General features: G+C 44.0%; 1 protein-coding gene across 2 annotated transcripts in view; it reads left to right on the top strand.

Moving 5' to 3' along the window:
• The window catches only part of LPGAT1 (lysophosphatidylglycerol acyltransferase 1), a 102014-nt gene that overhangs the window by 1883 nt on the left and 76380 nt on the right, over window positions 1-23751 (top strand). Inside the window, exons 2-3 of one of the 2 annotated variants that reach the window (XM_056568260.1) lie at window positions 3004-3193; window positions 8555-8819. In XM_056568260.1, coding sequence (XP_056424235.1) covers window positions 8582-8819 — 238 coding nt within the window. In that variant the 5' untranslated portion in view covers window positions 3004-3193; window positions 8555-8581. The remainder of the gene's footprint in view (window positions 1-3003; window positions 3194-8554; window positions 8820-23751) is intronic. The other variant, XM_056568262.1, reaches the window with a different exon arrangement.

The raw sequence follows: 23751 nt of genomic DNA, 5'->3' as shown, positions 1-23751 counted from the left end.
ACTTTCACAGGTATGTTGATCACTGTTGTAAGGGCACCAGGATGTTGTGGCATACTGGGAGTTGTAAACTACAACACCTAGCATGCACTGGTACACGCTGGTACTTTTCTGACAGTGACCCCCAACCTGTGGCTTTACAGCTGCATGCTGGGAATTGTAGTTTTGTAACTGCCAGAAAGCCGGGTTGGGGGGAATCACTGTCAGAATAGTACTGGGGTGTATCAGGGCATTCTGGGAATTGTAGTTAGGTCACTGCTGGAGGGCCACAGGTAGAGGGGGTATCACTGCCAGATGGTATTCTGGTCTCTTCCAGCATTTGGTAGATGTCCTGAGAGCCATGAGAAACACCAATAACTCCAATGACATTGGAGTGAATGATACAGAGCAGTTACACCTATATATAAGAGAAGTGTTTTACAACCGTGGTGCCTCCAGCTGTTGCAAAACTACAACTCCCAGCCAAAGCTGTCTGGGCAAACTGGGAGTTGTAGTTTTGCAACAGCTGGAGGCACTCGGTTTTTAGGAACGCTGTATAAGTGGCATCTCTACTAGAGTGGACTTGTCCTTTAAGTGGTGCGCAGATGCCCTTTGACTCGCCTTTGTTTCCTGTTCCTCTGGTCGAGTGGGTTCAGTCATTGGTTTACCCTTCAACTGGCCAAAAATTTCTCTAATCGTCTAAGAGCGTGTGCGCCTGTCCTGATCATGAAACATGACCCATCTTATAAAGTCATAGCATCTCGCAAGGATGTGTGAGCACTTCATGAATTGTAGGGGTCCGACCACTGGGATCACCCCTGATTCTGAGAGTGAAGGAGCTGCAGGGCTGGTGTAGGGTTGCGTCTCCTTCTAAGGGTGGGTTCACACCACATTTTTCAAGTACGTTTCCCGTAGACGTTTTCATTATTGAAAACGTATGGAGCCGTATTGAAAACCGTTTACATAGACAAATAATTGAAAACCGTATGCATCCGGTTGTGTACGGTTTGCTTGCAATACGGTTTTCTCCCGTACTCAAAACCGTAGTTGACCACAGTTTTGACTCCGGTTTAAAAATCGTTCTGCAACCGCATACGTTTTTTTTTTTTTTTTGCATGGACGTCAATGGGAAACGGACATGTATACGGTTCCATACGGTAACTGTATACTGTTTTTACTTTGCACATGCGCATTTGCATCATAAAGTCCCCACCCAAGACCCCTCCCATTAAAAATGGACAACATTTTCAAAAACTTATGTTTTTAAAAAAAATAAAAACGGACGGAACTGTATGCACTTTTAAAAACAGTATACGGTTTACTTTTTTCCATACTGTTCCATCCTTTTTTTTGCCATACGGTTTCTGTAGAAAAATTGATTGAAAACAGTATGGTAAAAATGTGGTGTGAACCCAGCCGAAGCTTTCCCTGCAAGTTGAGTGTCTGGTAGCGGCACTGTGAAGGGGAGGCATCACTTTACCAGCATTGAGGACCCTTTTGTCTCATGTTTATGGGGGGGGGGGGTCTTAGAGGTTGGACCCCCACTGATCAAATAGTGATGGTATATAGATCTCCCGGAGGTCAGCGTGCATTGATCAAAATGTGATTGTATCTGGGGGTTGCCCAAAGTCATACCCCACCAGACATAAGGTGATGGGATATAATGGGGTCCTAAAGGTGGGATCACATTGGGAAGTATGGGTCGCAAAAGTTGGAACCCTACAGATCTTGAAGTGATTGCATATGACGGTTTCCAAGATTTTCCATTTTTTAAACTATAAAGTGATGTAGATCTCTAACCAAACTTAACTTATTCCTTCTCCACAGGATAGGGGGTAAGTATCTGACCGCGGGGGGATAGGGGGATAGGAAATTACCTTTATCCCCTATCCAACCTCTGTGGCTAGGGGATAAGGTAATTTTGGATGGAGTTCCCCTTTAAGGATGGACCCCTCACCTGTCAAAAAAATGACTTATTAGGGTCTTAGCTGTTGGATCCACCATACTCACTAATGGTAAATAGTGGTTGCAAATGTCAGGACTGCATCATCATAAAGTGGGGTCTCCAAGCTCAGAAAAGCTCCCCCCCCCACAAGAGTGAGCGACAATATCTCTATTTTTATATTTGAAACATAATTTTTTTTTTTTTTTTATATACATTTATGTTACCCTAGGGGACTTTTATAAGCAATCAATTTGATTGCTTATACTGATCAGTGCTCTCCTATTGCCGATCTGACTGGTGCAATAACTTGATTACTTTTGTCAGTTGTTAACGGTGATCGCCGGCTGCTGATAGCAGCTGACTTTCACTGTTTAAAGGGGTACTCCGGTGCTTAGACATCTTATCCCCTATCCAAAGGATAGGGGAGAAGATGCCTGATCGCGGGAGTCCCGCAGCTGGGAACGCCCGCGATCATGCACGCGGCACCCCGTTTGTAATCAGTCCCCGGAGCGTGTTCGCTCCTGCTCTGATTACGGTCGACCGCAGAGGCGGCGGCGTGTGACGTGATGGCTATCACGCCCCCTCCTGTAGGCTTGCATTGAGGGGCGGAGCATGACGTCACAAGCCGCCGGCCCTGCGGTCGACCTTAATCAGACGCGGAGCGAACACGCTCCGGGGACTGATTACAAACGGGGTGCCGCGTGCATGATCTCGGGCGTCCCCAGCTGCGGGACTCCCGCGATCAGGCATCTTATCCCCTATCCTTTGGATAGGGGATAAGATGTCTAAGCACCGGAGTACCCCTTTAAGACTGAGCTTGCTTCATAATCAAATAGCATAAGCATGCTGTATATGTATGGTATATGTCTAAAAAGTCCAGACAACTCTCTAATGCAGTTTTTTAATTTTTTTTTTTTTTTTTTTTTTTTTATATTCAAACAAAGTTTATTGAAGGAGTATTCACACAGTACAGTCAATAAAAGCCTTCGTACTTAAGGACCATAACACATCGTACCAAATAACGTAAACTACTGCGTATTCTTCCTGAGTAGCTAAACAAGTTTTCTGTTCACATTCTTGAGGAAAAACTGGCTAATGACAATATCTACAGTATCGAAAGAGGGGAAGAGAACAGAGGAGTAAACAGAGGATGAAAAAGAAGGGATTATAAGCAAAAGAGGGAGAACATAGCAAAGAAGTAGCACCAACCTCAGAGTCCCCGTCCGCCACCTCCGACAGGCCCACCATCCACCATCTAAGTCGTCATCAAGGGTTCGTCTCAAAGTACATCAGGGAACAACAGTAAGGGAGAGGGGGGGCAGTCACAGGTGAAATGCAGTTTTTTTTTTTTTTACTTGAGTGCCTCCAGCTGTTGCAAAGCCACAACTCCCAACATGCCCGGACAGCCAACAGACAGTGGCTTTGCAACAGCTGGAGGCACCCTGGTTGGGGAAACACTGCTTTAATGTGTATGAAGGAAAACTAGATTCTCCCCAGTGGGCTGTGCCAGAGATGCGTGGTAGCGGCCTACTTACCCTCTCCCCATTCACAACACATGAACCTTCGACTTTTGATGGTGTATGAGCACCTTAAGAACACACAAACACTTAAACAAAAAGATGTAATGATGGCCAGCGTTTTTTTTTTTTTTTTTTTTTTATGGGATCGGACAACCATTGTATTTTTATTAGTAGAACAATGTAGTACTAAAAGGAATAGAAAAACAGTGGAGAGCAAAGCTCAAACATAACACAAGAAACTATAGATACGTGAGAAAATAGATTTTGGCCTAATAGGCCAACAAATCGGTCGGCCAACCATAAAATCGGTATGGGGGCTTCCTACTCTCAGAGGAGAGGGCAGACTATGACCAGTCTACACCATGGTTATTCTTTGCATAATAGGAAGTGATTTAAAGAGTACCTGTCACCAAATAAGGTAGCTTTAAAAAGCTGTGTATCGTACCTATTCTTCCTGCTCACATAGTGTAATCTCCCAGCAGGAGAAAGTGGGTGTTTCTCGGCAGGCATGACATCACTGAAGCCTGCTGGGGGACCGCTTCCGCCCTCACATGGTTGCAGTGCTGTGATGAATAGAAGACCTCAGGCTCTGCAGATTTCAGTGAGGCTCTTCTGCAGGTTTCAGTCTGTGCAGCTTTCTGTGAGAATCTGTGGTGCTTTCACTTTCTGTCCAGCTGTCAATCAAGCTCAGTGCAGAGAAACACTTCCTGAGTTTGGACTCCTGCCAGGCTGTATTATTTGCAGCAGGGAACAGAACAGAGCCACCTAGTGGCCGTTTTTTCTATTACATATTTATGTTGATAATTTTTAAATAGAAGCGAGTGGGAAAGTGTCTAATTGCACAAGGAACATGATATTAAAAGTTTTATCTTGTGACAGGTACTCTTTAACCCCTTAACGACGCAGGACGTAAATGTATATCCTGGTGCAGTGGTACTTAACGCACCAGGACGTACATTTACATTCTGGACATGACCGCGAGCATCGGAGCGATGCTCGGGTCTTGCGCGGCAGTTTCCGGCTGCTGATGGCAGCCAGGGACCTGCCAGTATTGCGTGGGTGTCTGCCATTAACCCCTCAGATGCCGTGATCGTTATAGATCACGGCATGTGCGGGAGTGCGGACAGAAAAATGCATGATCGGATCGCCCGCAGTGCTGCCACGGCGATCAGATCTGTAATCTGCCTCCGTCCGTCTCCCGGGATCTTCTGCTCTGGTCTGAGATCGAGCAGACCAGAGCAGAAGATGACCGATAACACTGATCAGTGCTATGCCCTATGCATAGCACTGAACAGTATTAGCAATCAAATGATTGCTATAAATAGTCCCCTATGGGGACTATTAAAGTGTAAAAATAAAAGTAAAAAATATAAGGAAAATTTTTTTTTTTTTTTAAATCCCCTCCTCCAATAAAAACGTAAATTGTCCCTTTTCCCTATTTTACCCCAAAAAGTGTATACAAAAATATTTTTCATAAACATTTTTATCGCCACGTGTGTAAATATTAAAATATAATGGTTTTTTATCCTGTACGCTTTTTTTTATAACAATTTATTCCCCAAAAAATTGATAATAAATTTTTTAAAAGTTTTTATATATGCAAATGTGGTATAAAAAAGTACAGATCACGACGCAAAAAAATGAGCCCTCATACCGCCGCTTATGTGGAAAAATGAAAAAGTTATAGGTCAGCAAAATAGAGGGATTTTAAAAGCTGTAATTTGTTTCAAAATTTTGTGTTTTTTTTTTTTTTTTTTTTTAAGGGGTACAATAATAGAAAAGCATATAACATGGGTATCATTTTAATCGTATTGACCCACAGAATAAAGAAAACCTCTCCATTTTACCGTAAAGTCTACAGCATGAAAACAAAACCTTCCAAAACTTGCTAAATTGAGGTTCTCTTATCAATTTCCCCACACAAATAGTATTTTTTTGGTTGCGCCATACATTTTATGGTAAAATGAGGGATGTAATTACAACAGACAACTGGTCGCACAAAAAACAAGCCCTCATACTAGTCTGTGGATGAAAATAAGAGTTATGATTTTTTTTGAAGGCGAGGAGGAAAAAGGGGTACTCCCACCCTAGACATATTATCCCCTCTAGGGGATAAGATGTCTGATCGCTGGGGACCCCCGCATTATTGAATTTGACACCCACCTGTGTTCTCACCGGAACCGCTGGAGGGGAGAAGATAGGGGATAAGATGTCTGATCGCGGGGGTCCCGCCGCTGGGGACCCCTGCATTATTGAATGTGGCACCCACCTGTGTTCTCACCAGAACCGCTGGATGGGGATAAGATTGGGGATAAGATGTCTGATCGCGGGGGTCCCATTATTGAATGCGGCATAAGATGTCTGATCGCGGGGGTCCCATTATTGAATGCGGCACCCACCTGTGTTCTCACCGGAACCTCTGGAGGAGATAAGATGTCTGATCGCGGGGGTCCCGCCGCTGGGGACCCCCGCATTATTGAAAGCGGCACCCACCTGTGTTCTCACCGGAACCGCTGGAGGGTCTGAGTCGCTACTCAGACCCTCCAGCGGTTCAGGTGAGTACACAGGTGGGTGCTGCATGCAATAATTCGGGGGTCCCCAACGGCGGGACCCCCGCGATCGGACATCTTATCCCCTATCCTTTGGATAGGGGATAAGATGTCTAGGGTGGGAGTACCCCTTTAAGGCCCAAAGGGGTTAAAGTTTGTTTCCTCACCATATGATAATCTCTTTGCTTTTAGCTCACATTGGTAACTCCCCATGGTAATTCCCCAGCAGAATGGGTGATCAAAACTTGATTTCTCCTCCACTTTTTACCAAGTTTTCCTGGCAAATTTTTTAATTTCCAAAAAAAATAAAATAAAAAGTTTGCATGATGCGCTCCAGTTTTGCAAAAGTGGCCGTGGTGTCAGATTTAGTCCAGATAACAGGACATTTTATTTACTCTACATAAAAGGCTCATTCTCGTGTTTACATTAAAATTCTGGTGCAAAGTTTACGCTTTGAAAAAAATAATATAAAATAAATAAATAAAAAGTGTTGAAATGTGCTTTCACTGTTATATGTTGCATTTTAAACTTGACATTGCAAAATAAATATTTCCAAACTATATTTATTTTTAAGCAGAGTCTGAGCGATCAGTCCGGCGCGGCTTACTTTGAACTGGAGGCAAGTTTGGCTTTGCGGTACTGGTGAAATAATCCGTGCATATTAACGGCAAATGACCACAATCGCTGCAAAAAATGGCGCCTTTTCGGAATGTGTGTGTGAGCGCAGTCTAAGACTAAGCAAATATTTTACTAACCGCCTCAACAAGTTTATCATTTTTAGCGTGTGAAAATTCTGTGTCACAGTCATTAATTCCCCCTCATCTTCCCCATGTGTCAGTTATTGCTGTCCCCTCATCTCTCCCGTGTCACATTATGTCCCCCTTCATCCCCCTATGTCAGTCATTACTGTCACCTATTCTCCCCGTGTGTCAGTCATTACTGTCACCATCTCCAGTCATTGCTGTCCCCTCATCTTCCCGTGTGTCACAGTCATTGCTGTCCCCTCATCTCCCCGTGTGTGTCAGTCATTACTTTCCCCTCATCTCCCCGTGTATCACAGTCATTAGTGTTCTCTAATCTTAAAAAAAGAGAACTTTTTCTTACCTCGGCTTCCAATCCCGTGCTGATCCCCAGCTCTGCCTGCAGTTGGAGTGTGACTGTCGAGGCCGCTGTTTGGCCGCAGCGGTCAACTAACCTCCACTGCTCGCATAACACCGGAGCACTGACTACTGGCAGAATTATAATAATAATTTTTTTTTTTTTAAATTTCTTAATATTTTTTTTTAAGATGGATAAGCCTTTATCGGAAAAGGTCGACAAAAACCTAGGTGGCACTATGAAATTCTCAGTCGCCATGGCATCCTGCCACCTGGGATTTGTCAAGCCCTTAGGCCCCTTTCACACTACAAAATTCTCCGTTTTTAAACATCCGCATGAAGTTCCGTCTGAAAACCAGCTGAAAACGGCAGTAACAAAATCCTATACGTCCGTTAGAAAATCCCATTATAGTCTATGGGATTTTCTGATTTCCGTTTTAATCCGTTATTGATAGCGGACATTATTTTGTGACGGTAGATAGTAACGGAAAAAATAGTGCATGCAGTATTTCTTCCGAACTATCTTCCGTCACAAAATAACGTCCGTTATCAATAACGGATTAAAACGGAAATCAGAAAATCCCATAGACTATAATGGGATTTTCTAACGGACGTATAGGATTTTGTTACTGCCGTTTTCAGCTGGTTTTCAGATGGAACTTCATACGGATGTTTAAAAACTGAGAATTTTGTAGTGTGAAAGGGGCCTAAGGGCTTGACAAATCCCAGGTGGCAGGATGCCATGGCGACTGAGAATTTTGTAGTGTGAAAGGGGCCTAACTTTATATTTTGTTGCTCTTTCTGTATTCCAGGGGTCTCCATACTGTGGACACTTCAGATGTTGCCAAACTACATCTTCCCGCATGCCCGAACAGTTTGGAGTTGTAGTTCTGTGACATCAGGAGGGTCCACAATTTGGTGACCACTGGTCTACATGCAGGATCCATAGGTAAATAATTGCCCCCCCCTTTCTTTACATACAATACCCCGACAGGCAGCAGTGTCACACCATGTGTCCACACCGGGCTGCAATGTCACGGCGCTTTGTGATGTGACCTTGTGGGGCTGTCAGGAGGGGTCCTGGGCAGCATTCTTGTCGCTGTGAGTTTTTCTCGGGGTCGTCCATGCGATGGGGTGGGGGGGGGGGGCGGGGGTGTTAGGTGACGGATGTCACAGCTCTATGATCGTACCAGCTCATTCCTATTAACAAAGAGGAAGTTTTTGGCAGCGAGCACAAGGCTGTGGGACACGCGGTGACTCTTATCTAGATTTGCATGTCAACACTGAACTGGCGTCTGTACCGGTGGGGGGGGGGGGGGGGGATGGGATACAACACGTTACTGTCCTGACCTATAAGACCTTGAGTCCTCCTCTTCTGCAAGTCTAATCGATTCCTGGGAAAGTTGGGTCCATCTGGTTTATGTTCCATCTAGTAATTTTTACTTTTTATTTTTCCCTCTCTCCCAGGCACTGGTTCAGCTCTGCGCGGGCAAGATGGCGGTCACCCTGGCGACGATCAGGAAGATGGGGATTCTTATTTTCGTCATGGTCGTACGGTTCGCCTTCATGGTGGTCAACAACATGGTTGCCATTCCATCCTATGTATTATATTTAATAGCTCTGCAACCTCTCAGACTTATAGACAGTAAACTCTTCTGGTATATAGAAGGAGTCATGTTTAAATGGCTCTTGGCTATGGTGGCGTCCTGGGGCTGGACAGCGGGATACACAGGTAAGGTCGCACGGATGTTTGCGCCGTGATTTTATTTATCTTTTTTGAGATTTATACATGGTGCTCCATGGGGGGGCACTTACTTATCATGCATGATTATGCTTTGTGTTCTGCATATTATAGAAATGCTTCTTTATTATAAAGATCAAAGGTCAGAGCCGTTGTCTAATTCACCCTCCAGGGCAGTGTTTCCCAACCAGCGTGCCTCCAGCTGTTGCAAAACTACAACTCCCAGCATGCCCGGACAGCCGAAGGCTGTCCGGGCATGCTGGGAGTTGTAGTTTTGCAACAGCTGGAGGCACGCTGGTTGGGAAACACCGATCCAGGGCAAAAGGGGAGACAATCCTCTGCTTTCTATAAACCCTAATCAGATATAAATGTATACGATTTCTCCCTCTTACCTATTTCTTTATAGTCTGTACTGTAGTTCTAGCATTCTGTTCCTGCCTTTGGAAGCTCTGGATGTGCAGGGCTGTGGCTGCCCCCAAATCCTGTGTGTCTTTCCACTAGACTGTATTCTAAAGTAGCACTCTGGGGAATCTTTTTTTATTTTTATTTTTTTTTATTTTTATTTTTTTATTTATTTTTCCCTTGTAGCGTTCGGCAGAGGCTTTTATTAGATAATGTAGAGGTTCTTGTGTATGCCTTGTGCTTACCTGTTTTTACTGATGTGGCAGGCATGGGGTTTGAGCCATCCTGTATCTAGTTCAGAACAGAAATGATTTATCTCCGGTGGAAAACAAATGGTTTTTAAATCAACTGGTGCCATAAAGTTATATATAAATTTGTAAATTGCTTCTCTTTAAAAAAAAAAAATCTTAATTCTTGGAGTACTTATCAGCAGCTGTATGCTCCAGAGGAAGTTGTGTAGTTCTTTCCAGTCTTACCACAGTGCTCTCTGCTGCCACCTCTGTCTGTGTCAGGAAGTGTCAGAGGTTTGCTATGGGGATTTGCTATAACTGACTTGAAATCGTATGGCCACTTTTAAGACTGTGTCTATACCAGTGTTTCCTAACCAGGGTGAGGAAAACTACAACTCCCAGCATGCCTGAACAGCCTTTGGCTACACTGTTTGAGAAGCCCTGACCTAGACTCAGATTACACTCTGAATTATGTCCGCATGCTGCAAAATCTGCAGCAAATGGTCGACACATCCGCAGTATGTGAATATACCTTTACGTAGGCTGAGTACATCTGCTCCATTGTGTTTAAAATCTGGGTATTTTACTGTAACACAGATTAACCACAACACTAAATTTCGTTGTGGATTTTGACTTAAAGAGTACCTCCCCTGATTCACATGTACAGGATCTACTGCAGATTTGAAGCTGTGTTCAGTTATTAAGTTTACATTATAGGGGTACTCCGCCCCTAGACATCTTATCTCCTATCCAAAGGATAGGAGATAAGATGTCAGATCGCCGGGGTCCCGCTGCTGGGGACCCCGCCATCATTACTGCGCAGAGCACGTTCGCTCTGTGCGTCATGACCGGCGATACAGGGGCCGGAGCATAGTTACGTCAAGGCTCCGCCCCTCATGACGTCACGGCCCATTCCCTTAATGCAAGTCTATGGAAGGATGGGATGGCCGCCACGCCCCTTCCCATAGACTTGTATTGAGGGGGTGGGCCGTGACTTCATGAGGGGCGGAGCCGATGCTCCGGCCCCTGTATTGGCCGTCATTACTCACAGAGCGAGTTTGCTCTGTGCAGTAATGATAGCGGGGTGCCGCAGCCGAGATCCCGGGGGTCCCCAGCAGCGGGACCCCGGCGATCTGACATCTTATCCCCTATCCTTCGGATAGGGGATAAGAAGTCAAGGGGCCGAGTACCCCTTTAAAGAGTACCTCTAATGATCTTGTTACATTTTATAATCCTCCCAGGTCACTGCCCCCATCATGATAAACCACCCACTGCCTTTTATTTTTATAATTTTTTAGTTTTCTACCTTGATATTGTTCTGTATTTTCTGCTCAGTCAGATTCACAGACTGGGAAGGGGCGTTCCCCAGCAGGCGAGACCTCATCTGAAGCCATACAGGGGAGAACTTCCTCCCTCACTCTGCTACACACAGCCCAGAGAAGTTCAGTGTGAGATGAGCTATGATTGGCTAAGGCTGCACCCCCCCCTCTCAGCACTCCAGGCTGCCTTTCCTGATTTTGGACTTCTGCCAGGCCAGAAGGAGTCCAAAGTCTGTGCAAGAGATGGGGAGGAGAGAATGTGCTCTGGACAAGTAGCGAAACACCTAGTGGCAGCTTTTTTAAACACAAATAAAACAGAAAACTAAAAAAAAAATTTAAACAAAGTACATTAGAAAGATTTTTTATTTGTCATAAGGAGTCAGGTAAAAACCTGCAACAAATCTGCAACATTTTCATCAAGTGCATTTAAAATCCACACCGCTGGTCACTTTCTGCACAGATACAGTTTTCTGCATCGTATGGATAATATATAGTTCAATTTTGTCCATATTGCTGCTGATTTTGGATGCTGTGAATTTTCCACATATAAATACACAATGTACAGTGACCCCCCCCCCCCCCCGACCTACAATGGCCCAGACATACGATCATTTCAAGATACGATGGCCTCTCAGAGGCCATCGCATGTTGAAGGCAGCACCGTGTGCCCCGACGATCACTTGCATGTCTTCGGGGCTCCGGCGCGTCCTCTTCGGGGTCCCCTGCTACGCCGGCGCTCTCCTTCAACTTCATCACGTTGTCGCGCACACCGTCCCGTCATCCAATAAGAGCGGCGTGCATAGCGACGTGATGGCGGCGACTGAGAGCGAGGATTCCGGGCAGCAGAGATGTTCCAGAGCGATGGGGACACCCCGGGGACGCGGCGACAGCGATGGAGGGTGACCTCCAGGGCAGCGGTGACGGTCCGGAGCGGCGGGGACAGGTGAGTATTACCTCCTATACTTTACATTGCACGGATCCCTCAACATACGATGGTTTCAACAAACGATGGTTTATTTGGAATGGATTACCATCGTATGTTGAGGGACCACTGTATAAGCTAATATGCCAGGTTCACACTATGGAATATCCGACACTCACACAGCAGGCGCTGGAGGAATCAGTCGGCGCTAGGACCGCTTGGGCGCGTTCTGCCTTCTCTCTAGGCGGCAATGCATTTCTCAGCGGATTCCGCCGAAAGAATAAACATGAGTCCAGAATCCTTTTGAAGACCCCGATGTTCACGCAGCAGAAATTTTGTGGAATGTCAGTCCGGAAAACACAGACAGGCATTCTGCAAATAGCGGGCCGACTGCAGAACATTCCAGCACTAGGACCACTTTGAAATGCGCCGTCTCCATAGACTGCCATGCAGATTCCGCCAATAGAATTGACTTGTCAGTTCTTTCGGCATAGGCCGGAATTGGGATTTCCGCAGTGTGATGGGTGCAGCAGAACCCTATTGAATGCAGGAGAACTTTTGAGCTGAGTTTTTCCACCAGATTCCGGTCAAAAGTTTTGACGTGTTAACAATGCCTGACCGAGAAGGACGAGAGAGAGAAGTGCGCACTCTTTCCCCGCTATGGATCTATGAGACCTGAAGGGCCCCAAAGACTTACCTTATAGAAGTCCGTCCTGATGATGCGAGACTGAGCAGACAGAGAATGCGGTAAGCGCACGCTTCTCCCGGTTTGTTCTGAACCACTCGGACCAATAAAAACTCTTGAGATGTTTTATGACATATCAAAAGTTTTTTTAATTTAATGTATTTATTTAATTTATCTATTTAATTTATTTTTATTTATTTAATTTAATTTTATTTATTTAAAGGGATTATCAAAGAATAGAGAAACATAACAGATGTCTTCCAAAAACAGCGCCACACCTATCTTCAGGTTTTGTGTGGTTTTACAGCTCAGTTCCATTGAAGTGAATGGATGAAGTTGTAATACCACATACAACCTGAGGAAGGGGGTGGCACTGTTTAAAAAAAAAAAAAAAAAAAACATTTATTAGCTCTGTATAACCCCTTTAACCCTACAATGAACCTGAAGGATAGGGGTTGTCCCAGGTGGGTTAACCCCATTATAATTCTTATTTTGGTTCTGATTAGAGATGAGCGAACTTACAGTAAATTCGATTCGTCACGAACTTCTCGGCTCGGCAGTTGATGACTTATCCTGCGTAAATTAGTTCAGCCTTCAGGTGCTCCGGTGGGCTGGAAAAGGTGGATACAGTCCTAGGAAAGAGTCTCCTAGGACTGTATCCACCTTTTCCAGCCCACGGGAGCACCGGAAAGCTGAACTAATTTATGCAGGAAAAGACATAAACTGCCGAGCCGAGAAGTTTGTGACGAATCGAATTTTACTGTAAGTTCGCTCATCTCTAGTTCTGATGACTTGCTGATGTGCCCCCCCTGTTCTCTCACTCTCCTGCCTCTCTTCGCCATGTCCGATCCATATTGATTTCGCACACACACGCCGGCCCCTTTGTTTTCTCGCCCATTGATTATTCCTGAAATCCGGTGTGACTGTGCAGCCCTGCGGTCACGGCTCAGTCTAGCGACAACGCTTGTTGTAAAGTGCTGCCATTTACCGAGCTGGTGACTCCGCTGCCACTGTCACTTTTCTCTTCTATTCGCATTCAAAGCGACAGGAGAAGTTCTGCAGCTTTGCGCTATAATGCGGCGTTTCCCAACCAGTGTGCCTTCAGCTGTTGCAAAACTACAACTCCCAGCATGCCCGGACAGCCGTTGGCTGTCCGGGCATGCTGGGAGTTGTAGTTTTGCAACAGCTGGAGGCACCCGGTTAGGGAAATACTGCTATAATGAATCACTCCAGGGGTCAGGAAGCAGCTGCGAGTCTGAATTGGTGCCAAACAAGCTGCTGTACGTTTTGGGTTCAACGTAAAGAGTTGTGGAGTTTTTCCGATAAGATTGCGTGATTCTGGACCAGCCCCCCTCCCCCTCCGCGGCGTCAACAGGTTCAGCTATTTATGGTCCAGTCTTTTTGTGTTTTACGTCTTTAGCTTTTTCTCGAGGCAATGAGGGATCAGGTTTCTGCATTGTGTAAAGCGTTTGCATCCAAGGCAGTCAGCTGAGTTTACCATGACTGTGTGTCTTTCCACTAGACGCTCTCCTATAGTTGCACTCTGGGGAATCTTTTTTTATTTTTATATATATATATATATATATATATATATATATATATATATATATATAATATAAATTATTTTTATTTTTTTTCCCTTTTTTATATAGTTCAGCATATGCTATTATTCATGATGTTTAGAAGTCTATAGTTAGTACTCATGCTGTTTACTATGCTTGACGACCCTCAGGTCCCTTATGTCATTGTTATTTTTATTTTTTTCTCTTTCTGTATTGTAAAATCACTTAATAAAAATTCACAGTTTAAAAAATTTTTTTATAAAAAAAAAAAAAATGTAGGTTCTTGTGTATGCATTGTGCTTACCTGTTTTTACCAAAGTGGCAGGCATGAGGTTTGAGCCATCTTGTATCTAGTCCAGAACAGAAATGATTGATCTCAATGTTTTCAAATCAACTAAGTTTATAAATTAGTTCTATAAATAAAATCTTAATCAGCTGCTGTATGCTCCAGAGGAAGTTGTGTAGTTCTTTTCAGTCTGACCACAGTGCTCTCTGCTGACACCCCTGTCTGTGTCAGGAACTGTCCAGAGTAGGAGCAAATCCTCATAGCAATCCTCTCCTGCTCTGGACAGTTCCTGACACGGACAGAGGTGGCAGCAGAGCGAACTGTGGTCAGACTGGAAGGAACTACACAACTTCCTCTGGAGTATACAGCAGCTGATAAGTACTGGAAGTATTAGGTTTTTAAATAGATGTATTTTACAAATCTGTATAACTTTCTTGCACCAGTTGATTTGAAAACATTTTTCACCGGAGTACCCTTTTAATGCTGTCTAGATTTCCCATGAATCCTTCTGGCTTTGCAAGGAGAGGGGGTGGAGTCTCATCATCTAATGAGAATCAATGTCCTAAAACTGATATTTACTGCCGGTTAGCACAGGGATGCTGATCGGGATCACCGCGGTGAAATTGCGGTGTCCCAATCGGAGGATGGCCGGAGGTCCCTTACCGTGCTCCGTGCTGTCCGATCGTTGCTCCTATACTGCAGCCAGCCATGGCAGGCAGTAGTAAAGGAGCGCTGATAACACTGATCTATGCTATGCTATGGCGTCATATTGATCAGTACTCCACCTACAGATTGCATGTAATAAAAAAAAAAAAAAAATAGTGAAAAAATGTCCGGCACAGTGTGGAGTCCGCTCCTTGCACCGGTTGACGGGTGCCGTGGCGGGGGTCCCCAGCGGCCAGACCCCCACGATCAGACATGTTGTTCCCTATACTTTGAGTAGGGAATAACATGTCTAGCAGCGGAATTCCCCTTTAAGGTGTACATTCCCACCTAACTAGACTGCTGCAGGTTGCCCACAGCTGAAATTCCGTTAGCGGTTTATGTTGCTGCCCATTTCAGTCAGTGGGTAGCAACATAATCTGTGGGCATCCCGCAGCGGGTTAGTCACGTGTGTGTACCCTTTAAAAGTAAAGCACGGTCGAACTCACAGACTTGATACAAAGAAAACAAGCTGAACCAGTTTAGCATGTCGCTGTCAGGTGTACCGTTGTATGGCTGATCCTTTTATTTATTTATTTATTTTTTTTACATAGTCTCTATTAAAAAATAAAATAAAAATAAAATAAAAACCCAAACAGAAGTGTGTAATTCTAGACAAGTAGTAATTAGAGATGATAGTAAAGCCGTGTAACACCTTGCCTGTCCCTGGAGGTATCACCGGCTGCAGAAAGCAAATTCCTTTACTCTATGTTCACATGGTAGAATGTCCACACGTAAACATTTCCATGAAGGACATTCCACTGACAGCAAATCACCGGCAGAACGTGGACAGGGTTGTAGCAAGGCTTCCCAAACAGCATGCCTCCAGCTGTTGCAAAACGACAACTCCCAGCATCCCCAGACATGGGCATGCTTAGAGTTGTGGTTTTGCAACAGCTGGAGGCACACTGCTTGGGAAACCCTGCTACATAGTAAATGGGGTTTATCAGCCGCTTATTTTCCCCTCTCTCTATTCAAGGGGTATTCCATGAATTTTTTTCTTCATATCAACTGTTGCCAGAAAGTTAAACAGATTTGTAAATTACTTCTATTAAAAAATCGTAATCCTTTCAGTACTTATGAGCTTCTGAAGTTAAGGTTGTTCTTTTCTGTCTAAGTGCTCTCTGATGACACGTGTCTCGGGGACCGCCCAGTTAAGAAGAGGTTTGCTATGGGGATTTGCTTCTAAACTGGGTGTTTCCCAAGACAGGTGTCATCAGAGAGCACTTAGACAGAAAAGAACAACCTTAACTTCAGAACCTCATAAGTACTGAAAGGATTAAGATTTTTTAATAGAAGTAATTTACAAATCTGTTTAACTTTCTGGAGCCAGTTGATAGATAGATATAGATATAGATATATATATATAGATTTTTTTTTTTTTTAAAAAAAAAAGTTTTTTTTTCCTTCATAACCCCTTTAATCCTACCAGTACTTATCAGCTGCTGAAGTTGAGTTTTTCTGTCCGACAACAGTGCTCTCTGCTTGTCTCAGGAACTGTCCAGAGTAGAAGCAAAAAAAAAAAAGTAAAAATAAAAATTGACATGTGATTTAACCCTTTAAATCACCCCCTTTTTCCAAATAAAATAAGGTAAACAAAATAAACATATATGGTACTGCCGCATGCGTAAATGTCCATACTATATATCTTTAATTAAACCACATGATCAATGGTTTAAACTTCAAAAAAAAAAAAAGCCAGAATTTAGTATTTTTTACTTCACTTCATATACCATAAAATTTTTTATAAAAAGCAATTAGAAAGTCCCATCAAAACAAAAATAGCACCGATAAAAACTACAGATCACGGTGCAAAAAAACGACCCAACATATACGGAAAAATAAAAAAGTTATAGCGGCTAGAAGAGATAAGTAGTGACTAGAGATGAGCGAATTTACAGTAAATTCGATTCGTCATGAACTTCTCGGCTCGGCAGTTGATGACTTTTCCTGCATAAATTAGTTCAGCTTTCAGGTGCTCCGGTGGGATGGAAAAGGTGGATACAGTCCTAGGAAAGAGTCTCCTAGGACTGCATCCACCTTTTCCAGCCCACGGGAGCACCTGAAAGCTGAACTAATTTATGCAGGAAAAGTCATCAACTGCCGAGCCGAGAAGTTCGTGACGATTCGAATTTACTGTAAGTTCGCTCATCTCTAGTAGTGACGTCAGCAGAGGACGAAGGATGCAGGAGATGGGTTTAAGTTTTTTTTTTTTTTGTTTTTTTTTTGTTTTGTGTGTACCTCCTTCCTGTCACCTGACTTTTTCCCAGTGTTCTGTAGAGACTGTCAGGAGCCTGGGAAAGCTGAGTGACAGGCAGTACACAGTGCCCTGTGTGGAGTCAAAAAGTTTATTTGTATGTATTTTTATTTTTTTGTGTTAATATATAAAAGCCCTTACCCTAATAAAAACTGAGAAAAAAAAAACCTGTCACTTGACAGTTAAAAAATAAATAAAATAAAAATTCGGTAACTGATATCGGCGAGTACTTAAAATTAAATTTAAAAAAATATTTATATTTTTTTAAAGTTATGGTAGTCATACTAGGTCTTAAAAATAAAAAAAATTCAATGGTATTGGGACATCCCTAAATCAAATAAACCAGAAGTGTGTAATTCTAGACAAGTATTAATTACTGATTATAGTAAAGCTTAGGAACGCCGCGCCTGTCCCTGGAGGCGACGTGTATTACAACCCTGGGCTGCCGAAAGCAAATTCCTTTATAGTGATCCCTTGTGGTAACCAGATTCAGGTTTGTTGTGTTAAAGGTGTATGCGGCCGATGTATGGTCGTACTGCGGTGCGGGTCCGGAGGCTGTGCGGCACTGGGTGTACAGCTCTGATACATAAGGCCTTGATTATGTCCTAACAAGAAAGCTGGAGCTTTAGAGAAAAAGAAAAATACCGTATTTTTCGCCCTATAAGACGCACCCAATTTTAAAGGTGCAAAATCTAGAAAAAAAAGATTTTGAACCAAATACAATGTAAAGTATAGGACAGTGGTCTTTAACCTGCGGACCTCCAGATGTTGCAAAACTACAACTCCCAGCATGCCCGGACAGCCGTTGGCTGTCCGGGCATGCTGGGAGTTGTAGTTTTGCAACATCTGGAGGTCCGCAGGTTAAAGATCACTGGAATAGGAGGTAATACACACGTGTCCCCCGCCGCTCCGGACCGTCACCGCTGCCCTGGATCGCTGTCGCCGCGTCCCCGGGGTGTCCCCGTCACTCTGGAACATCTCTGCTCGCTCTCCATTGCCACCATCATGTCGCTACGCACGCCGCTTCTATTGGATTCTTTGGAAAACACCGATTTAGCACTTCTCCAATATTTGTGGCTGGAATACCCCTTTAACGGTGAATGCACTTTTCTGCAGAAGGAAAAACTTTCCGTTGAAACGAATTGGTTTTCGGCCCCCCGTGACGCTCCCAAAAAAAAAAATGGCGTTACCGTATTTTTCGCCCTATAGGACGCACCGGCATATAAGACGCACCCTATTTTAAAGGTCCAAAATCTAGAAAAAAAAGATTTTGAACCCAACAGTGATCTTCAACCTGCGGACCTCCAGATGTTGCAAAACTACAACTCCCAGCATGCCCGGACAGCCGTTGGGAGGGGGCGTGGCGGTTGTCACGCCCCTCCCATAGACTTGCATTGAGGGGGCGGGGCGTGACGTCACACAGGGGTGGAGTGTTTACAGGTGGGTGCTGCATGCTAGATTGCGGGGGTCCCCAGTGGCGAGACCCTCACGATCAGACATCTTATCCCCTATCCTTTGGATAGGGGATAAGATGTCTTAGGGCCAGAGTACCCCTTTAATAAACTCTTTGGTTGAGTTTGCAGTTTGCTTTGGGTCATTGTCCATGTGCACTGTGAAGCACCGTCCAATGAGTTCTGAAACATTTTGCTGAATATGAGCAGATACTATTGCCCGAAACACTCCAGAATTCATCCTGCTGCTTTTGTCAGCTGTCACATCATCAATAAATACAAGAGAACCAGTTCCATTGGCACCATACATGCCCACTATGCCATGACACTACCACCACCATGCTTCACTGATGAGGTGTATGCTTAGCAGGGCTGTGGAGTCAGTAGATAAATGTTCCGACTCCGCAGTTTTTTTGTACCTCCGACTCCTCTGTATTAGTGTGCGAATGTATTTATAAACACTTAGTTGAATCCAAGAAGCTGTTCCACCAAGTTCTTCTAAACTCTTCTAGCAGAAAGAGGTAATTGGGCAGAAGCTGCTGCCTTCTCCTTTTTGTGTGCTGATCTGCTGCTGAAGATAGGGCCGTGGGAGGATCCAGGAAGGGGCATTTATTATAACACATGATTTCCCTAGTAGAATCCCATAGTCATGTTTAAAGTTTAAGCTAACAATCGAGTTTACAAGTTTTTATAGCCTTTGCTGAATGACAGCAGTTTTTCCAGTGGTTTACAGCTTCAGTCTTGAACTATTGACCCTCCATTCCCTTCACTTATACAAGTGTCTCTAGTCCTGCAAAAAACATATTTACTTAATCCCTTATCAGTGAGAGGCTAGGTTACCCATGGGTAAGCAGAACACAACACTATGGAAAGTATAAGTGTTGCCGCTCCTAATTGTGCGTTGCGTGCCATATAGTAAAGCACATGAAAAGCATGCTTATTCACAGTCACTTAACATGTTCGTTTTGCGGTTATGTGAGGCACTGCATGCATTGGTCTTTATTCTTAAAGGGATAGTCCAGTGGTGAAAAACTTATCCCCTATGCTAAGGATAGGGATAAGTTTGAGATCGCGGGGCGTCCGACCGCTGGGGTCCCCCGCGATCTCTCTGTACGGGGGCCAGGCTCTCCGGCCAGATAGCGGGTGTCGACCCCCGCACGAAGCGGCGGCTGACACTCCATTTCAATACATCGCTATGGCAGAGCTGGAGATTGCCGAAAGCAGCGCTTCGGCTCTGCCATAGAGTTGTATTGAGGGGGCGTGTCGGACTCCGCTTCGTGCGGAGGTCGACACGCCCCCTTCGCGCGGGCTGTCGGGGCCCCGTACAGAAGATCGTGGGGGGCCCCAGCAGTCGGCCCCCTTGCGATCTGCAACTTATCGCCTATCCTTAGGATAGGGGATAAGTTGTTCACCACTGGACTACACCTTTAAAGTAGATAAGTCATTAATTATAAATTTTAGTGAATTGGGACATTTTAAACTTCCTTTTTTATTTATTTATTTTTTTTTTTTATTCCAATCTAAATTTAGTTTGAGTCGTTGCATTGTTTGCCGACTCCAGGTACCCAAAATTTCGTCCGACTCCTCGACTCCGACTCCACAGCACTGATGCTTAGGATCATGTTCCTTTCCTTCTCCATACTTTTCTCATCACTCTGGTACAAGTGGATCTTGGTCTCATCTGTCCATAGGATGTTGTTCCAGAACTGTGAAGACCAATGGTTTCCATCTTGTGGTGAACCCTCTGTATTCTCTCTGGTGAAGTCTTCTCTAGATTGTTGACTTTGACACATATACACCTACCTCCTGGAGAGTGTTCTTCATCTGGACAACTGTTGTGAAGGGGTTTTCTTCACCAGGGAAAGAATTCTTCGCTCATCCTCCACAGTTGTTTTCCTTGGTTTTCCAGGTCTTTTGGTGTTGCTGAGCTCACCGGTGCGTTCTTTTTAAGAATGTTCCAAACAGTTGTTTTGGCCACGCCTAATGTTTTGGCTATCTCTCTGATGGGCTTGTTTTTTTTTTTTTTTTCAGCCTAATGATGGCTTGCTTCACTGATAGTGACAGCTCTTTGGATCTCATCTTGAGAGTTGACAGCAACATATTCCAAATGCAAATGGCACACTTGAAATGAACTTTGGACCTTTTATCTGCTCATTAAAATTGGGATAATGAGGAATTAACACACCTGGCCATGGGACAGCTGAGAAGCCAATTGTCCCATTACTTTTGGTTCCTTAAATGGACACTTAAGTACTACAACATATCTCTAATATACTTAATATACATATCTCTAAATACTTTAAAAAAAGTGATTTTAAAACAGTTTAAAATCACTTTTAAATTCGGCCACTAGGGGTCGCCCTCCTAGTGGCCGAATGCATTCGGCTGTGACGTCACTAATGAATTTCGACTCGTTGAAGCCTGGCAACGAGTTGGAATTCATTCACTACGGTGCTCGCTAGACAGGCGGGAGCGAGCGCTTTGAAGGAAGAGGACGCGCGCAGGCTCCGGCTCCCGGCACAGGTAAAATTACTGTTCTCAATGCTTTGCGGGGGAGGGGGGGGAGAGGAGGAGGGGGGGGGGGTAGTGGGTTAAGCGGCGCAGCGGGGCCAGGGGGGTTGCGGGCTGCGCGGCAGGAGCGGGATGTGCAGCCATCACGGTGTTCACCTATACAGTATTCCTCCAGTTATTTCCCCACTACAAATCACAGTATGCCCTGACAGCCAATAGATGTCAGGGCAAGCTGGGAGTTGCAGTGGTGAAACAGCTGGAGGCGCCCTGTATAGGTGAACTACGGGCAGAAGTGTCGGCCCCAGCAGGCATCAGTGACATCACGCCTGCTGGGGAAGTCTGCCTGGTAGTGAGCACACTACCAGGCAGACAAAAAGGCATTTTTAATATGTAAAAAAAAAAAAAAAAAAAAAAAAAAAATTAAAGGCAGGGAGGGGGTTAGGGATAGATGGGTAATAGGCAGGGACAGAAAAAAGAAAAAAAGTGGTGGTGGGAGCTATCCTTTAATAAGCGGGAGGCACATATGCAAACAGTTGTAATTCCTACACCGTTCACCTGATTTGGATGCAAATATCCTCAAATTAAAGCGGACAATCTGCAGTTAAAGCAAATCTTGTTCGGTTTACTTCAAATCCATTGTGGTGGTGTATAGAGCCAAAAAATGTAGAATTGTGTTGATATCCCAATATTTATGGACCTGACTGTATGTATTGTGTGTGTGTGTGTGTGTGTGTGTGTACATTTAATTTTTTTATTTATTTATTTTTTATATTCAATCATAGTTGTTTTATTATAGTTTGTTAACAAGATAAACTCAGGGCTGATTCCCCAGTCCCCCTGTTGCAGCAGTGTTAACCCTTTGCTGTATTTTGAACTTTGCCCAAACAAAGGTCACGTATGTGGCACTATTCCCCTCTCTCTCCCTGTAGCTGCATCTGTCACCTAGAGAGGATCACAGGCCCGTGCGTTAGGCTTTTGTCATCCGATCCTGTATTTAATCTTTGCGGGGAGCCTGTCTGGGTTTTTAATAATAGAACAATTTCTTCTTAGTTTTCAGTTCTTAAGCAAATATGCTCCCTGCTAGGACAGCGTTCTTCTGTCAGAGCTCTGCGGGAATGTGGATCTAGGAATCTATATTAAAGGGCTGCCAAGATCTAGGATTAGAAAAATTACAAAAAAAAAAAGTGCCACTCTTGTCCTCAGGTTGTGTGTGGTATTGCAGGTCAGTTCCATTGAAATTAAAGGGGTTATCCAGGAAAAAACATTTATTTATATATATATATATAATAAAATATCAACTGCCTCCAGAAAGTTAAACAGATTTGTAAATTACTTCTATTAAAAAAAATCTTAATCCTTTCAGTACTTATGAGCTTCTGAAGTTAAGGTTGTTCTTTTCTGTCTAAATCCACTTTGATGACACCTTTCTCGGGAACCGCCCAGTTTAGAAGCAAATCCCCATAGCAAACCTCTTCTAAACTGGGCGGATCCCGAGACAGGTGTCATCAGAGAGTACTTAGACAGAAAAGAACAACCTTAATTTCAGAAGCTCATAAGTACTGAAAGGATTAAGATTTTTTTAATAGAAGTAATTTACAAATCTGTTTAACTTTCTGGAGCCAGTTGATATATATAAAAACATTTTTTTCCTGGATAACTCCTTTAATGGAGCCGAGTTGTAATAGCATATATAACCTAGTACAGGTGTGGCGCTGCTTTTAATTAAGGAGAGTTATATTATGTGGGGGAAAAAATATATATATATGGGATGAGTATTTATCTCAGGGAGAGATTACCACTCCTGCTATGATGGAGCTTTATAAGGCCATTTTGCACTCCGCAGGCATTCTGGGTATAAATTCTGGCCTTATGAAGCTCCGTCATACCAGGAGTGGTAATCTCTCCCTGAGATAAATACTCATCCCCTTTAGCTGCTCTCAGGCCTCTTACCCCAGCCAAGCCAGATCACCCTGCTCTGTACTGACGAGTGGCAAAAACCACGAATCAGCTGTCTGCAGATGGGTAGAAACGTCCCTTTTGGGGAGTAGTCTGGCTTGGCATAAATCCCGATCAGCTTTTCATATTCCTTAACTGGAGCTAATCTGATACCAGGGAACACTACCTGAAAAGGTGATGTAATGAGCTGCTTTGCATATTCCTATAGATAGATATCTCTCTCACTCTCTCTCACTCTCTCTCACTCTCTCTCACTCTCTCTCTCTCACTCTCTCTCACTCTCTCTCACTCTCTCTCACTCTCTCTCACTCTCTCTCACTCTCTCTCACTCTCTCTCACTCTCTCTCACTCTCTCTCACTCTCTCTCACTCTCTCTCACTCTCTCTCACTCTCTCTCACTCTCTCTCTCTCTCTCTCTCTCTCTCTCTCTCTCTCTCTCTCTCTCTCTCTCTCTCTCTCTATATCTATATCTATATCTATATCTATATATATATCTCTATATATCTCTATTAGATAGATAAAAAATTTTCCCTTTACCTGGATAACGTTTTAAACATTATAGTTTTTAAACTTGACTGTCGATATCGACTGTCGGTGGGGCAGTGTTCTCAACCAGTTTCAATCCAGCCTAAGGCTGTCC

This window comes from Hyla sarda, chromosome 3, assembly GCF_029499605.1.
Source record: "Hyla sarda isolate aHylSar1 chromosome 3, aHylSar1.hap1, whole genome shotgun sequence".
In the NCBI taxonomy this organism is placed as follows: domain Eukaryota; kingdom Metazoa; phylum Chordata; class Amphibia; order Anura; family Hylidae; genus Hyla; species Hyla sarda.
Note: the sequence above shows the minus strand (reverse complement) of the source record. Positions and strands in the feature narration are given on the sequence as shown.